This window comes from Symphodus melops (assembly GCF_947650265.1).
Source record: "Symphodus melops genome assembly, chromosome: 1".
Taxonomy (NCBI): Eukaryota; Metazoa; Chordata; class Actinopteri; order Labriformes; family Labridae; genus Symphodus; species Symphodus melops.
This window is the reverse complement of record NC_136691.1, coordinates 41,113,251-41,127,277: the sequence shown is the minus strand read 5'-3', so window position 1 is coordinate 41,127,277 and position 14,027 is coordinate 41,113,251. Positions and strand designations below refer to the sequence as shown.

Sequence of the window (14,027 nt, the reverse complement as noted above, 5' to 3'; positions counted from 1 at the left end):
CGCTGACAGCCCCCCAAATATAGGGGCTCCGTCGGCCTATTAATCAAAACAGCCACTCTGACAAATCACCACAACTATGACCTAATGAGAGGCGGAGAGAGGAATGAAGGAAAGGAAAGAGGTAGAGACATAATGGAGGAGGTGGAGGGGGCACAAGGAGTGTACGGATGAAGGTGGAGGGGCTAAAAAGTGTCAGAGAGAGCAGAGGCTTAATGAAAAGGAAATGAAAGAAAGAGTAGCCTGACATTGCAACTGGCAGTGCGGGCCATGAGGGTTAGTCCTGAGGTAATGAGAGGAGAATGCTAACACAGTTGTCATCCGAAGCTGATCCTCCAGTCCTACTCACAACAAACCGATTGATTTGTTATGAAAGCCCAAATCATGCACTCGGAAATTTAACAAAGTGGATTAGCAGGCACTCACACAGCCCCACCACGTCTGCATTGGCTGAAAAAAAGAGAGAATACAACCGCTTTCTAGACACTTCTTTTGCAGATGCTTCTGAGCAAATTAGAAGTGAGAAGACGTAGAGTTTGAGAGCAAACAACATTGATGTATGTCTCCTTCTCTGGTTCCCACCCTGAGGTGAGCTAGCATCTAATTTCTTCACTACCAGTCTCAGGTCCAAATCACATTAGCCGGGATCAGAGGTGAAACTGGAGCTTTTCAACAGCAGCCTGTTCTCACTAATGAACCCCCATGGCCATGCACTGCATATTACAGCCACACTGAGTGAGGGGGAGAAACTTTTGCAATAATCATTATGTAATTGTGCTATGCCTAGGTTTCCATTGCCCTGACATTTCCAAAAGCTCGATAGCAATATCTTTTTGCCTCTCTATAGGGAATACGTTTGAAATGGCTGAACTGCATATGATTGATTGTATTTTGAGGCTAAGCAATCTGATTTATTGTAATTATGTGGCACGTTGTCTGTATGAAGTTTATACATCTTAAGTTTATTTACAAGGAAAGTCTGTTATGAACCTGGATTGACTTGGATGACATTGATTGTTGCTGTTGAGGTGACAAAAATGTTAAGTCACTCAAAGTGACACACTTCAAGAAACGTGCACATTCATGCACACACATCTCCCTTTTCCATCTTTCAAGAAGTCTTAAATGAATCTGCATCAAACACAAAGCTCTACTTTTCTCTTTCCAATTAATATGCAGTCCACCATTGAACACTAGAGTGAATATTCAAAACCAGCACCTTCCTATTGACTTGCATCTGTCTGTTGTGCCATCCAGCCATGGGATGTATGTGATAAACTAAGCCCAGCCTGTCTGCTCCATCGACTAGCCAAGGATGGAGGGCCCATAGAGAGGATGCATGACTGCATCCATTAAAATGCTTATGGTAAAGCTGCAATAACAAACTGCTTCTGAGTACATGGAAAAAGAAAGCCACATACACATGTCATTAGACATTTATACATACAATGTTTCCCATTTAGACTGACTAAGCCTCAATGACGACAGTGCTGAGTGCCATGAGGATCCTTCACTAACTCGTGAATAGCATTTGTACATCTGAGGTGACTTGAGTAAGGCACTATCCCCGTGAATTGGTACTTTTTTGTTGTTGTGTGCATTCATGAGATTACAAATGAGATCCACAGTAACAACGTTTGCTGCATTTGCTTTAATAACAGTTGAAGCAGTTACTCACTTTGCTAATCAGCGCTGCTAGGAACTGACACAGTTTCAGATGTTGCATCTTTACTCTTTTTTAGTTGAAGGATGTAAATGAAAGAATCAGTACTCCCTGATTATAAGGATTAAAGTCTGTCCTCTGATCCAGTTCACAGCTGGACAATTACTGTATAAATCCCTCATCAGCAGCTGCAGCTCTACAGCGCATCATGCTCCCTGAATGCAAAGTGATATAAAGATAAATGTAAAGAGGGACGTATACTCCATTATGGGCAATTGTGTACAATGTACTTTTTTAAAATACGGTTGAGGTCATGCTTGTTTGCCAGTAAGTTCTCAGTCAGTGATGGCAGGTTGGAAGATGGAACGTAGTAACTTTAATTTCTCTGCAGTTATTGAGTTTAGATAGAAACACGTCTGATTTGTAATCCAGAATAAACCTATATTACTTCTTGCATTTATTTATAGGGTTAGCCTTCATTACAACCAAGGTCAACAGAAACAGAATTGTTCATTTTTTAACCATTTTCGCAAATTACTGGACTGTAAAGGGTTGATTCAGGCAGCCTCCACTGGATAAATGGTAAACGGATTTGAGTTTATCTAGCGTTTATCTAATCCTCTGACCCTTCAGGACGCTTTTACACCTCATATCACACCTCCCCATTCACACACTGATGGCTATGTAGTGAAACGATCAGAAGTAACTAATCCAATTCACACGCATTTATACACTGTTGACGAAGCAGCGGGAGCAATTTGGGGTTAAGTGTCTTGCCCTTAGGCACTTACACATCAGAACTGTTCCTGCAGGAGCTGCTGATCAAACCCCTTGACCTGCCGGTTAAGAGATGATGACTCTACCAACTGAGCCACAGCCGCCCATGTAAAAGTCGCAGGATTTTGGCAGTCATCCCCCTCCATATAACGTCGTGCATCAATGTCGATAATATGCGTAGTTGTTGTTTCAATAAATAAAAGGTTTTGGCATCACATAGATTAAGGTTAACAATTGTAGTGTGTGAGTGTGTGTGTCTTGCATCTAAAACATGAATGATGATGTGACACCCCTATTTTCAGAGAATTTGCCAATGCTTGTATTTTGATTGTAAGAAATGCAGCAGTGCCAGAGGGCTGTGTGTGAGTGTGCTCATGTATGCTCTCCACAGTTGACAATAGACCTTTACAGCATCAAATCCCTACAAGGTGAGGCACAACTTAAAAACGTCTTTTCATCGCCTTCCTTATCTCTTCACACTGCTGTTGGCAGTGAGAAAGAGAAAGAAAAACTGAGACAGGCAGCATTATAATTTTATTATAAGGAAAGAGGGTGTAAAATAGAGCACAGGCGATAAGGATCTGGAGATTAGGACGGAGTAGAACAATAAATTATGCAAAGTGTTTGAAAACACATACAGCTATAATTAAGTGGCATTTGATTTTAAATGAGGTGACAGCAAGGATTTATTTATCTCCTTAACCCCCTAAAACTGCCATTAGCATGGTGGGAAATGAACTGTTTGAAATGGTAAGAGAACAAGAGCCCAATCTGATACACAATAACAATGCCCCAACCAAGGGCTGGTATTAACACACACACACACACACACACACACACACACACACACACACACACACACACACACACACACACACACACACACACACACACACACACACACACACAGAGGAAGGTGGGATCAATGTCTGCATGGACTAATCAGTTCAATGCAGGCCCAGCAAAGCCACGGGAGCCCGTTAATAGTGTCATTATTAATGGAGTCTGAACACTGCTGTATTTACAGTACAGCCTCCAGCGAGGATTTCCACACCAACTGGTGTCAGTAGTTGCCCAGATTTCAACACTTTGTAACTGTTAACATAACATTTGTACCTATATTTTTGTTAAAGATAGATTGTATGATCACATACATTTTTAAGATGTATTTGATTCATTATTTAGATTTAATTTAAGATTTCACAAAAGAAGTGCATTTCAAAAGAGTAACTGATATTTTACATACATATTTTGACAGGAGTGGAAGGCAATTCCAAGAAGAGCATTAATCTGCGACAGTTTGACACTATGCGTGGGAGTCCACTTCCTCAGTGTCTGATGGGAATGCGATTAATAACTGGAAAGGTGAAGCCAGTCACTACGGTTCCTCTTTGTGTGAAGGTTCCACAATTTAATCTAACTGTATAAAAAATACTTGTATCATTAAGCAAATTGCCTTCCCCGATGTAACCAAATCAAAGGTATCGATTCTTACGGAAACAGTTAACAGATAAATGCATGCAAGATCTATTTGCAGTCCTTTCCAGATAAAAATTTTCAACTTAAGCGACAAATCTTTTTTTAGTCTATGTAGTGAAAACCAATGAGTATATACAGTATACAGTATTTTCACACTCCCTGGAATTCTCAAGTTGCTAATTGGACTGTACACAGTGCCTTGTACAGAAAAAGCAATCTTAAATTTGTTAATGGCAAACTATAAATAACAGAGACGTTGGCTATCATTCCTAGAGGCATGTGTGTTCAAGACTATTACCGATGGGATCAAAGAATTCAGGTCACATTACTCAAATGTCTGTGATTGGGCAAGTTTTACCTGCAGTATGCAGGGGTAACACTTGCGTATGGTAGCAGGAACTGTATAGAGAGCACCTTAACTTAGTTTCAATATGCTGCTTGTGGAGCATCCAAGATGTGCTCAAAATAATTTTATCTTCCAAAATCATAACTGCAAGTTTTGTTGTAGCTGAGACTCTTTCTGTTGTCTCTGGTCCTGATGTGGTCTTAGTCTTGATTTGATTTTTTTTTCTGCAACAGGGATCCAGAAACTTAAATTTATTCCGACATATCTGCCTGCTCTCAAACTCGATCTCTCAGCATGAAGTCAACCATACGAACAACTTAGCCAACGAAGCCACTTCATAATCCATAATACAGAAGAATATGGTGAAATATGCAATTTATTCATAGTGGCTGTGAGAATTCTGTATAGCTGGGTTTTAATAGAAGTTTTGCCAGATCAATGTGTAAGAGCGAGGCCTTTGTCTGAGAGCAAGTCACACTTTCTCAACCTTCAGTGCTCCTTAGTAGATTTCACAGTTTATATATGCACAAATGACAAAGAGAAAGCACTGAATAAGTAATAGGCTATTTCCTGGTAGTACATTGAGGAGAAATCACATCGAACATCTTTTTTTCTCCCCCTCTGTTCATTGTTCAGTGGGGAGATCGCACGCGTGAATGCTTGTTCTCATTGTTTGCGCTTGTGCGTGAGGGGGGCAAAGTATAACGCTCCTGACTGTTTATCTGAAACATCTTTGTTCATTAATTCATGTGTGATATTTTATGCATTTGGTGACAGGGTTTAAAAGAGTAGACCCAATGCATACACAGCACACAGAGGGAGATGGTGTCTTATGGGGGGGCTTTAATGTCTTTCCTTGAAAGTAAGTTCGATGTAAGACGAACATGTGGTGGCAGAGGAGGTTGGGTTGGTGTGCAAGAGGTTCAAGAGGTTTGTAGATAGAGGAAGTACAATAAAGGCAACAAGTAACTTGACTGATTGCAGGAGAAGGCGAAGGATACAAAAGAAAGTTGTTCGCAGTTGGTGGGGAGGAAAAACTTGCACATAAGATAATGAGGACACAAACACTGTTACACTCCTACTGTTGGAAAATCCCAAGCTTTATTAGATAGTGTATATGCTTATTTATTCGTATGTGTATTTTTTAGGCCCGTGTTCATCTTAATCAAAAGTTTGAGCTTGTCTTTACTTCTACTACTTTTCTGTCATATTCGTGCCATTTTTTTTTTTTTATTGAATTTTGCTCCATCTCTTCCTGCCAACCTTTTCTCTTTTTGGCTCATGTGGACAGACAGATTGCCTGTGCTGAGATTTTTGATCCCACAGATCTGCAAGCACACTGGGGCTGTTAACAGGTGCCTGCCTACCTGCCTGCCAGGCTAAATGACTGAGCCACTGACTGCCCTTCTAACTTAGCCTCCCTAAGGAATGTACATGAGGGAAAAAGAGAAGGTTGAAGACGGTGGACATGGGGGTGTTGCCCCATGTTATGCAAAGATAAAATAAAAAAATAATAATAATTACAAGATACAACTTTACTGCTGCCAGTGTGAATCTGAAAAATAGCTTGTCAACACATGATTGCTGATCAGATGGCATAAAAGTGATGCGATATATTTGGAGTCACGTGAACTCGAGAAAAAAAAATAAAAATAGATTTGCCCCTGATGGTGGGTGTTTTTGATATGATGTCAGAGAGAAGATCAAGAAAACACAGGATAAGGCTGAAAGGTGTCAAACTGGTTGGCTTGCTTAACGAAGGGCTTCGCTGTAATGATTTACAGCAGCTCAAGCAAGAGAGGTCACACACATAACCACACACACACACACACGCACTCACACTCACACAGAGCAGTACGAAAGCACATACACAGGATCGCAGTTCCCTGTGTCACAACCTCCTCTTGGGTGCTGTTTCAGTGAAAGGTGCCAGCCTGCTCATCCAAGCTCCTAACAAGGGCCAAACAGTTGGTAGACTGAAAAGGAAGAAAGGAAGGGGTGAGTTAAGGTGAGGGAAGAGGGGAAGGGTGAGTAGGGGAGATAAGAGGAGCAGAAAGCTGTCAACCTCCTGGGACATGTGCAGAGAAGTCAGCTCATGCGCTGCACTGACCAGCAGACGTCGGCTTTGTCGACTTGGCAGGTGTTGGGTTATTTGCTGTTGTCTGCATGTAATAATGCATTCACACACAGCAAGGATTCTAAATTGGACCTCACCTTGTCAAACACAAACAAGCCCCACTCACCCTTTTCTCCCCGGAGCATGGCTTGATAGATCTCACCCACAGAAGCACAGTGAGCCTATTTGAGGAATGTACCAAACTGTGTCCAATAGACAAGCACTCACAGTCACACTGAGGTGGACAAGCAGCCTAATGATGTCTGAAATACTGGCACAACTGCTATGATATGCTGTGATAATTGCTACCCTCCTGTCCGTAGTACAAATAAATGTGGAATCTGTGAGCAAACACATTAATATGGAAATGTCTACATTAATTTGGAGCATGGTCTAAATTATTCAGTAATTAAGCCACTGCAAATTTGCACAAACTTTCCCCTGGACGACAGGAGAGAATAGTGAGGCGCTAGAAACAGCCATGCAAGGGGATTTGAAATATGTAGTCACATGATGTGAACACATAGTCATATTGCCCAAAATAGCTAAATGGAATACTGCATGGACACAAAATTAGTCCACAAAACACACAGTAATGCATCTACAATCCCAAGCATTTTTTTTTTTGGGGGGGGGGACAACAATTTACATTTTTATAAATATTGCTATCAGATGTAGAAAACTCAACTTCCATAAACACTAACAGCATCATTTTCAGTAACATTGTCACACAGAATAATGTTATAATAAATGATGTATGTGAGAAACACTTGATGTATATGCGTGTGCGACCACGTTGAACTCTTACTCAAATTATCTTTACAATATTCAAAACCAGATCACGACGGCACAAATTTCAATTTTGGTGTGGTGCTCATTACATGTCAATGTAGACTATAATGTGCAAGTGTGTGTTAATTTACTTTTCTGAAATGAAGTTCTAAAGATGTCCTGAAATTAGAACTTACCCAAAAGACTCAGCCACTGTACTTTACAGTTATATACAGAGGTTTAAGGTTAATGTCAGCAGCTACAAAGTTTGTGAAGTTCTTCAGTATTGTAATTCACAGTTGATTATGTGTATGTATTTGTGTTTATCTTCATTGACCACGGCAGCAGCTGACGTAAAAGCTACCAGTTACTGTTTACTTTGAAAAAGATTTGCTTTGATATTGCATATTTCTGTCATAGTTGATTTGCAGTGTTTCCTGTTGTTTTTGAGTGGACATCAGTTTGGATTGAGTTGGATCTCAGGTGGGGTCTAATGGTGAGTGGCATCAGCACACCACATGGACATACTGTAGGCCTGACACTGAGTTGATGTGACAATAGAATGGATCAGTGTAGCAGCTAGTAAGTCAGAAGGTAGAGCATAATCCCTTCTGTCAAGTCTCTGTCTCGTCAATATTCAAATCCAGCCGGCTGTCCAATGGCTGTCAGTTACAATCTCCCTCTGGCTCGTAGCTTAGCACAGGCACATATCTAAATTGAATTGGATGTTTGCTTCTCGATGGAAATTGAGTCAAAGAGATGACCCCCCCCGACCCGCATTGTGAACTTGTCAGTTACCTAAACTGAACCAGATCCTTATGTACAACATCAATTTTAAAGAAATAACATATTTTTGTTGCTTCCTCATTTGTATGACTTCTGGCGGTTGTTTCTTTTGGATTGTCTAAAAACAGTGTTCAGTCTTCTTGTACTTAACTTTACTGTATCGCAGACCACTTTAGATGAAGATCAAAAAATTGTATGGCTGTGTATCACATATTTTGACTTTGTTTGCTGAGCCACTTGATATGACATGAACAAAACCCAAAGTCTCTCTGTCAGCTCTTGAAACACTCTCTTCTAATAAATTATTTACATGTACTGGTGTCAGGTTCCTGGAGAAACCTTACTACTGTCTCACACAAACAGGCCAAGTGTGGTGTAAAAAAAAATATTTTGATAACATTTCTGAATTTGAAATGAATTCACAGGTTAAAAAATATTACACTTAAGCCAGAAAATAACTCATTGAGCATACAGTTAAAACTGTGACTGCAGTGTAGCAATGATAAACTCTATAGCCTTCATAACATGGGCTAATCAGGTTGGTATATAGTCACAATGAACATCTCAACTGATGGTGAAGTAAGACAAGGTGAACAGTATCATTGCTGCACCTGACTGAATAGATTATTGTTATTATAATTATAATTATAATTATAATTATAATAATAATAATAATAATAATTATTATTATTATTATTATTATTATTATTATTATTATGTTGACAGTATCGCTTCCATCCACCACTCATGTAGAATACCAGGTTCTTTTACTCTACATGTTTACTGCCTTCTTCAGTTTTGTAGATTTATTCTGCCATAGCTATTTGTGTGTTTTAAACTCATCTATTCTTTCATTAAACCAATTATTTAACATGGTTGTGCAAAAAGGTCAAATTGAGACTACACATTCTCATACATTATTTTTCATGCTTCTATTTAACATTCATCCACTGACCTCACCATGTCAACATGTAAACCTAAGTCTACTTGAATTATTTCAAACTCATTCTGGTCAGGTTAAAAAAAGTTCTGCTCAGCTCATGGATGACTCTATCTTGTTTTGAGACGACTGCTCACTCAATGCTGCTCAGCAACTACTTTGTGTGACTCACAAGTTTTTATATATCTTCTTGTATTTCAGGGACAAAGGGTGAATCGGAGTGTCTCGGTTAGTGAGGGATTCTCTTGTCAGTCGCAAACCCGTAGCTGACATGGGTTTATTTTTCTTGCCAATATTGTTGTATAAGTTATCTTTCAATCTATTTTTTTTTTAAGATTCTAACCCCAAATGAGATGGTTCAAGTCCACTCAACACAAGTAAAATGAAGTTCTGAAGCTGAAAGAGGGTCTCAAAAGAGAGAAAATGATAGGACATGAGAGGACATTTAACCATAGTCTTTCTCTCTCTGTGTCTCTCTCTCTTCCTACTTCTCTGACACATGTCGCCCTGGCATGCATGGAAAGGCCTGACCTTTGGAAAGTTTAGCACTTTAAATATTTAGGCTTGGGTTATGATGGATCCTCCAGGCCCCGCGGCAATGTGCAAAGCCTCTGATTAGGGCTGCTGTCAGAGTCATTTAGCCGAGTGTCTGGCAGTCAGTGGCGCTCTCTGTTTGACAGGCGAGCCTTTTAAACAAACAGCAGTCCCAGTGGCAGAGCAGGCAGGGCACCCAGTGCAGCACAAACACCAGACACTGTGAGAGAAACCACTCAGCCCACTGACAGCTGCACAAGGAAACCACTGGCCACTGTTTCTCACCATCTCTCAAGCACTTTGTCTTTCTGCTTGCTGGTTTTGTTTCACTCATTTTCTTTGCCTGTTTTATTTTGTATCTTCTCCACTCCATTTTTCTTTCCCAGATTTTACATCTCCTTTTTGTTATTCTCTTTAGCTTCACTCCAACATCAAGGTTTCATCTCTGGTGTGTTTTGAATAAGATTAAGTAAGTTGATTGCCGGATGATCTCTGAGCAGGGCTTATGCTCTTAATTTGTCAAACATCACTACTCATTATCAGCTGAAAATCAGGACAAATGCTCTCTCTCTGTCTCCTGCCTGCATCGTCCCAATGATTAGGGCAGCTTACACTGATGTTCATGTTGAAATACATCTGAGCCAGCCTTTTCATCTCACTCTGAGACAATCTCCCGTGGCATCAATCCTGTAAATATATGAGTCTTAATATGTGTGTCCTATTCTGTATTCAGAGGAAGAGCCAAGTCAGCAGCTTCAGTATTAATGCATGAGAAATGAGCAGAGCCCATAAGAATTAAAGGGTAAGACTTTCCTTATTAAGATGTAAATTCCGGGGGAAAAACTTGCCGAAATGAGGATACAGTGAAGTTATTGTCAACTTTCACCTACTTATGCATTTCTAAGAGGCATTGTTGATTTGTAGTTGTTGAAATTAGATACGCTCAGCAAAGCACCTTCTGTGTTTTTTGGCTTGTTTTCAGCACAAGATCAACCAATCTCGACAAATGTGCAACCTATTTTTCACGCAACAATTTACACTTTTGGCAACATTATCAAGTGACAGTGTACATGGCAACTATCATTGTAATTCTATCTCTGTCTCTCTCTCTCTCTCTCTCTCTCTCTCTCTCTCTCTCTCTCTCTCTCTCTCTCTCTCTCTCTCTCTCTCTCTTCTCTTCTACCTCGCTCTCATTTCAAATTTGCACTTAACACCTTCCTGGGGAAAGGCTTCTCATTCATCAACGGTGTTTGTCCCGGTGACAAGCAGGGCGCCTCCTGCATATCAATATCTGCTAAGACAATGCTGAGCCTGTAACCTTCAGCTAAATGTCATTCTGCTTAATCCTATTTGAAAATTAAACATTGAAAAACCTTTAGCGTACCTTCCTGTCTTCCTTCCTCTCTCGCTCCCTCCTTTATTGGCCGCTGTTCCTCCAGCTCTCTCTTCTCCCTTCCTGCTCTTGTTTTGCACACTGCGTGACATTTGTATTGTTTTGTTTGTGTGAGTGTTTGTATCTCATAATGGTTATTTAGTGGAACTGATTTTGATTTTATGTCACTGAAGGAATAATACAGGGGCAATTTGTGCGCCCCTAATAGTCATCTTCATGCTCCAAACGGAGTCTACAGTAATCGCCAGAGGCAGACTTAACTACCTCCTCCTTTGTTGGTCTTTTTATGAGACAGTCCTCTAAACATATTATAGATTTTAAAAAAGAGTTTCACTCCAGCACAGAACCCCCCCCACCCCCCACCCCCCCCCGAAAAACAACAAAACAGTTGCCTATGTTTGTATGTATTTAAAGGGAGAATTTAGTCAAATGAAATAAGCAGATCCCCCCAATATGATTTCACCAAATTAAGCAAGATGCCCTTTTCCTCTGACATCATGCTAAAGGTGGAATGCTTAAATTTCGTTATATCCTGTAGTGATATAGTCAAGGTTGCAAGATTTATTTAAGTTCTTCCACTTCTCTACGGACAATGCCCATATTTCAAGTGAAAAACACAGTCATACTGCAGATAACATTTTGCGACTTGCTAGATAGTAATACTTTACTTTATGTAGATAAATAAGCATTAGCCAGGAAATAAATTTAAGCTAATATTTTGGTAGATTTATGTGATAAACATTTTTTGTATGGAATTTACTTTGTGTAGGTAATATTTTTTGAACATTTTGTTTCTCATTGAAAAACAAATCTTCATGTCCCTCCACTCCTTTCTATCCTCCTCTATTTTTTTGGGCTTTCATGTCTTTATTCAGATCAGACAATGGATAGAGTCTGATACCGGGTAGAGATAGAGTGGGGAATGACAAGCGGATAAGCAGCCACAGGTCAGAGTCTAACCGGGACTGCCCGCATCAAGGACAATAACCTCTGTACGTGTGGTGTGCTACCTAAAAGCTAGCGCCCTGTACCCTACAATTAACTAGCCAGCATCTTAGGCACCCTTTACAATGAGCTAGAAGACATCATCAAGAAATGAAGCTAGAGGAGTACCTGTAGCGTCATATTTGCAGGCATTCAGCCACTCACCAAGCTGAAATACTTGAAGATTTGGAAGTGATAATGGGATGATGTATGCTTACAGGTCTTTCAGTGTGCTTGCATGATGGCAAACTGTAATACTGACAGTCTATCACTATTTAAGGCTGCTTTGAAGTGGATCAGTGAAGCATTACAGAAGACTCATATGAGAAACATTTATGGCTTTAGAGTTTCACATTTTTTTGGTGTACTGAGTCTGCGTTGGGGCATTATTTAAACACCAACATTTGCAAAACGCTCACAGTATAATATTCTTTACGTGTTTTTGTTTTCATATAACTTTAAGTGTGTTGATGAGTTTTTGCAGCTGATGTTCTGGTCTCTTTGTTTGCAGGTGGGAGATGCAGGAGGGTGCTGAACTGGAAGAACAGGAGAAATCAATGGTAGAGGAACTTCGGAACGCTTATTTTGTTTGCTGCTGCAGCTCCGTGCTTCAGGACTCCCATGAAGCTGCTGAGACACCTGCAGAGTAGACCCAGAGGGAAACACACCCATCTGATGAGACTGCTGCCCAATAACAGTCGGGGCAGTTAGAATTTTTATCATGTTGTAAATGTTTGCTTGTAACACTCACTTGGAACTCTCAAGGTACTATCATCTCTGGTTGTGTGTGTGTGTGTGTGTGTGTGGGTGTGTGTGTGTGTGTGTGTGTGTGTGTGTGTGTGTGTGTGTGTGTGTGTGTGTGTGTGTGTGTGTGTGCCCGTGTGTGCATTTAACTGTGTTTGTGTTACTGCATATGTGTGCATGAAAACAAGCAAGAGAGCGGACAAGAAGCTGCTAAACATCAAAAAAAGTGAGAGAGTCTTTGCCTCCCGCTCTATGCACGTACACCACAGACAACCTCTCTCTGCTGCATCAGACAGATTTCATCTTTTTAGAGCACATCTCCAGAAATCAGTTCTGGGAAATGGAGAGCTGGATTTGTTTGCCTGGGACAAGATGAGACTCTGTGATCACTGGCGGTAGTTGAAGTTTTTTTTTTTTTTTGAGGCAGAGAGTGTAAAGACATTGGTGTCAGCATACTTTTTCCTGGTTCCTGAAAGCAAACATCAAATATACCGGTTGGGAAGCGAGATGATATGTTTTGATTACAGTGTGTCCCAAAAATCTGCCCCACTATGTAATATCAGTCAGTGTTTTGTGCAAACTGAGAAAACATTTATTTTATCTGTAATACGATTGCTGAGTATATTTCTGCCAAGGTTTGTCCTTTTTTGGTTATTTATGAGCTGGAGATGGAATGTTTTTGAATTAAACATTAAGATAGAACCATATTCTTATGTCTTGTGTCGTATGATCAATTTTTGTGATGTCTGTACAGTCAATAATTCATGATGATTTATGACGATGGAGTTCTTTTCTGAATACATACATCAGATGTTCTTCCTTTGTAAATCTGTTGTTTAAATGGAGCTTAAACTACTTAAATGATGCTCTCTTCATCAACAAGAATCATATTTTAGCCCACAAAGGCTGCTGCACACCCTCTGAGAGAGGCGTACGCCATTTCTGCTTATGGAGTAATATTTCTTTCTTTAACTAGATTTTTTAATGCAAATGCAGCTTGTTGTAAGAATACAAAAGAAAAGAAAATACTGAGCAACTTCATTGTTTATTTAAAGCACAGTGGCAACAAAGCAGCATTAGTTTTCAGAAATGTACAGTATAAAACATTGTTATTTTGTTGATGCAGAAAAAAAGGTATATGGCCTGTAAGAAAAGAGCTTTAATCTCTGTCTTTGTCCCCCCTTCATACAGTAAATACCTGTAGGCCAGGGTTGTCTATTTGGATTTTTATTGGCTGATAGGCTAAGAAGACATCTTTCAGAAAAGCAGACAGAACGACAAAGAATGATTTATCTCAAAGAAAAAATTGAATATTTTATTATTTTGCATTCATTGTGGGATTATCAAACCTATATAAACATTTTAAAAACCCAGAGCACATCATAAACATATTCATGCACAATAAACTGTCACTGTCCTTGTCTATAATCATTTCTATTTCATTCATTACCCTCAGTATACGAGTACTTTATCGCCAGCAAACTCTCACTGCACAAA

General features: G+C 39.9%; 1 protein-coding gene across 1 annotated transcript in view; it reads left to right on the top strand.

Annotated features, from left to right (window-relative positions):
- The window catches only part of kiaa0825 (KIAA0825 ortholog), a 102,338-nt gene extending 89,101 nt beyond the window's left edge, over positions 1 to 13,237 (top strand). Inside the window, exon 23 of the mRNA XM_079337660.1 lies at positions 12,298 to 13,237. Within this exon, the coding sequence (XP_079193786.1) occupies positions 12,298 to 12,436 (139 nt within the window). The 3' untranslated portion in view covers positions 12,437 to 13,237. The remainder of the gene's footprint in view (positions 1 to 12,297) is intronic.
- The last annotated feature ends 790 nt before the right edge of the window (positions 13,238 to 14,027 follow it).